At 38.0% G+C, this 3,578-nt stretch overlaps 1 protein-coding gene across 5 annotated transcripts; it reads left to right on the top strand.

Annotated features, from left to right (window-relative positions):
- Positions 1-2,669: 2,669 nt before the first annotated feature.
- LOC112623667 (ubiquitin-conjugating enzyme E2 C-like) lies at positions 2,670-3,209 on the top strand. Of its 5 annotated transcripts, none has more exons than XM_025384232.1 (2): positions 2,670-2,954; positions 3,027-3,209. In XM_025384232.1, exons 1-2 carry the CDS (start codon positions 2,670-2,672, stop codon positions 3,207-3,209), a joined length of 468 nt encoding a protein of 155 aa, XP_025240017.1. The 5 variants fall into 5 exon arrangements, with proteins under 5 accessions (XP_025240017.1, XP_025240019.1, XP_025240018.1 ...); XM_025384234.1 differs by having other exon boundaries at positions 2,670-2,822; positions 3,000-3,209; XM_025384233.1 differs by having other exon boundaries at positions 2,670-2,805; positions 2,887-3,209.
- Positions 3,210-3,578: the final 369 nt, after the last annotated feature.

Consider the following 3,578-nt stretch of genomic DNA (forward strand, 5'->3'; position numbering starts at 1 on the left):
GTGGCTCAGGGTTCAAGAAGGAGTGATTCTAGAGATCACCAGTACTAGAAATTTGCATCATATACAAGGCAATGCTCTGAGGGCACAACATCACCTTCATTATATTCCTGCTGAAAATGCACAATTGGAATCCAATGCTGAGAAAACAGACAAGCCCAAACCAAGGAACATTTTATGAAACAACTGGCCCGTATACCTCAAAAATATCAATGTCATGAAAGACAAGGAAAGACGAGAAACTATTTCAGATGAAAGGAGACAATTTGCTAGGACTACAATTGCATACCACTGAGTAAATATTGATTTTACCATAAAACGTGAGAAATATATCATAAGGAGGATCTAGGAAAAAATGGGGTGTTTGGGAATGAATTTAGAGAGCGGAATCCTTACCTTACATAACAAAGTCGACATATAATCTCTAATTGGGAAAATCAATTAATTGGTAGTATAGCATATTGTTTTCAAACATGAAGACAAATTTCAGAAAAATTAATAGTTAAATAAGTTGAAGGCTGCCACTTCTAGTGAGAAGAGTATTGGGTGAGAAAGAATGATTGGCAAGTATTGTTTTGTGTTAACACCTGTGGTACTATTTGACTTTTAAGTTATGTGCACATATTACTATGTATATTCCTTTAAATGGTTGCATTATAATGTGTTAAGCAAAGTCCCCATAGATATTTCATTTAGCTTTGTGTATTTCTTCAAGTACTTCCTGAGGTTAAATTCCTAGATTTTGAATTATGATATCATGGGAACACATATTTAAGATTTTTTTATATATATTACCAAAATGTCTTCCAGAATGTTTATTACAACATCCTGCATCAAAAGTACTGAATGAAAATGCTCGCTTCCCCGGGGTTTCTACAAAACTCTTTAAATCTTTGCCAATGTTACATTAAAACAAAGCAAAAATATTACTTTCTAAATTATATTTCACTAAGTATCAGTCTGGTAACTTTTCATATGTCTGTTTCATTGTATGTATTTCTTTTTCTTATAAATGTCTATGTCATTTGCCCATTTATCTATTGAGCTATTTGTCTTTTTCTTATTAATTTGTAAGCACTCTCTGTGCATTGATAATCCTGTATAGGTCATATAATTTCAAACTATGAAAACTTTTACATAGTTTGTCTTTTGTCATTTTAACTTTGTCTATGACATTTTGTCACATAGCATTATGTTTATATTTCATGTTTAAGGCATTTGACTATATAGTTTATCTTTCTTTGGCACTATTCTCTTTTTATCATTTATGCCTTGAATGGGATTATTGCTGTGTTGTCATAAGTATTTTATATTCAGAACAAGAGCTTGAATCTAGTCTATTGTGAAGGATGAAAGAAAGTATTTTTTCAGGGAAATCACTTATCAGATTTATATTTTCTAAAAATCAATGTGGTTTTGTTTCAAGCACCACAAATTATTTGACATTTCTCCTATCAATGGGTGGAATCTATGTTCCTTCCTCTTGAATCTGGGCAAGCTCGTAACTGCTTCAACCAACATGGATTGACAGAAGTGATACTATTTCACTTTCAAAGCCAAAGGTCATATATCTTCTATCTGGTTCTCTTTGGAGGCTCACTCTGGAATAAGCCAACTTCCATTTAAGGATTCCAATTACACCATTCTGGAGAAGTCGGTAGGCACATCTGTCAGCAATCTAAACCTTCTAGTCATCTCTGCCAAGACACCAGACAGGTGAGTAAAAGAACTTCTAGAGGATTTCTGTCTCCAGCCATTTGTCACCCCCAGCTGTTTAAATAATCCCAAATTAAGCCTCAGACACTGAGGAGTAGAGACAAGCCATCCCTACTGTACCCTATCACAATTTCTGACTCCTAGAATCCATGAATATAATAAAATGATTGCCGTTTACACTACTAACTTTGAATGGTTTGTTCACAGCCATAAATAGCTGAATAATCACGCTAGCAACAACACTGGCAATGAATTAGAAAAGGGAATGAAGAAGTCCAATTAGGAGGCAATTGCAAGTATCCAGAAGAGACACAGAGAAACCTGAAACAAGCTTGGAAGAAAAATGGAAGAAATTTAGAGAGTTCAGAAGCTGAATTTGCAACATACACATATCACAAAAATAGATTAGTATTAAAATATAACCTTTTAGACTGCTGTATCAGAAAACTAAGCCACTTATCAGCCTAAGCCTCTATCAAACATGAGTCCATAACTAATTTATAGAAAAATGAAGTAATTTTCTTCCCAAGTGTCACACTTTTTACAAATCATGCATTCTTCCACTACAACTTTAAAATTTTTTCTTTTGTAACCAGAGGGTCACAGGTAAGTCAGGGCTCACTGAGGGAGCTCAGGGGATAATAAAATCAAAGGAAACCCGGCTTGAATATGTGACAATGGCACACAATTTAGTCACAGAAATAACACATAAGCAGTCTTTTAATAAAGAAGCTAAAGGGTTATTTTTCACCCTCTGAAAAGCAAATTGTCTTAATTGGCTAAGATAGAAAATATCGACAGGGTTCCAGAAGCAATATAATATTGGGACTTTAAACCAGTCCAGATTATCTTAGAAGTAAAAGAGAAAGATGGAGTCCATTAGCTCTATTTGAAAACAATAGTGGCAGTTGCAGTCCTGTGCTCTGAGTTCCTGTCTCTCTGCCAACAACGCCCGGATGGCTTCCCAAAACCGCGACCCAGCAGCCACTAGCGTCACCGCCGCCCCTAAAGGAGCCGAGCTGAGCGTGGGCGCCGCCCGGGGTCCCGTGGGCAAAAGGCTACAGCAGGAGCTGATGACCCTCATGAGGTCTGGCGATGAAGGGATTTCTGCCTTCCCTGAATCAGACAACCTTTTCAAATGGGTAGGGACCATTCATGGAGTAGCTGGAACAGTATATGAAGACCTGAGGTATAAGCTCTCACTAGAGTTCCCCGGTGGCTACCCTTACAATGCGCCCACGGTGAAATTCCTCACACCCTGCTACCACCCCAACGTGGACACCCAGGGTAGCATATGCCTGGACATCCTGAAGGACAAGTGGTCTGCCCTATATGACATCAGGACCATTCTGCTCTCCATCCAGAGCCTTCTAGGAGAACCCAACATTGATAGTCCCTTGAACACGCATGCTGCCGAGCTCTGGAAAAACCCCACAGCTTTTAAGAAGTACCTGCAAGAAACCTACTCAAAGCAGGTCACCAGCCAGGAACCCTGACCCAGGCTGCCCAGCCTGTCCTCGTGTTGTCCTCTTAATTTTTCTTTAGATGGTCTGTCCTTTTTGTGATTTCTGTATAGGACTCTGTATCTTGAGCTGTGGTATTATTTTTGTTTTGTTTTTGTCTTTTAAATTAAGCCTCGGTTGAGCCCTTGTGATGTATATTAAGTAAAAGCATTTTGGTCCTTTTTCAAAAAAAAAAAAATAGTAAGGCCAGTTTGTTACAGCAGGTGAAACTGTTTAAACCATTACTTCCTAATTGGGATCCTTTGCTTTCTCTGGCTTGTTGGGAAGCAGACTCACAGGTGATTTTAACTGTTTGTCTTGACTCAACACTTTTGCTCTAGACTTTGTAACTTACCTGGGCCT

This window comes from Theropithecus gelada, chromosome 4 (assembly GCF_003255815.1).
Source record: "Theropithecus gelada isolate Dixy chromosome 4, Tgel_1.0, whole genome shotgun sequence".
NCBI lineage: Eukaryota > Metazoa > Chordata > Mammalia > Primates > Cercopithecidae > Theropithecus > Theropithecus gelada.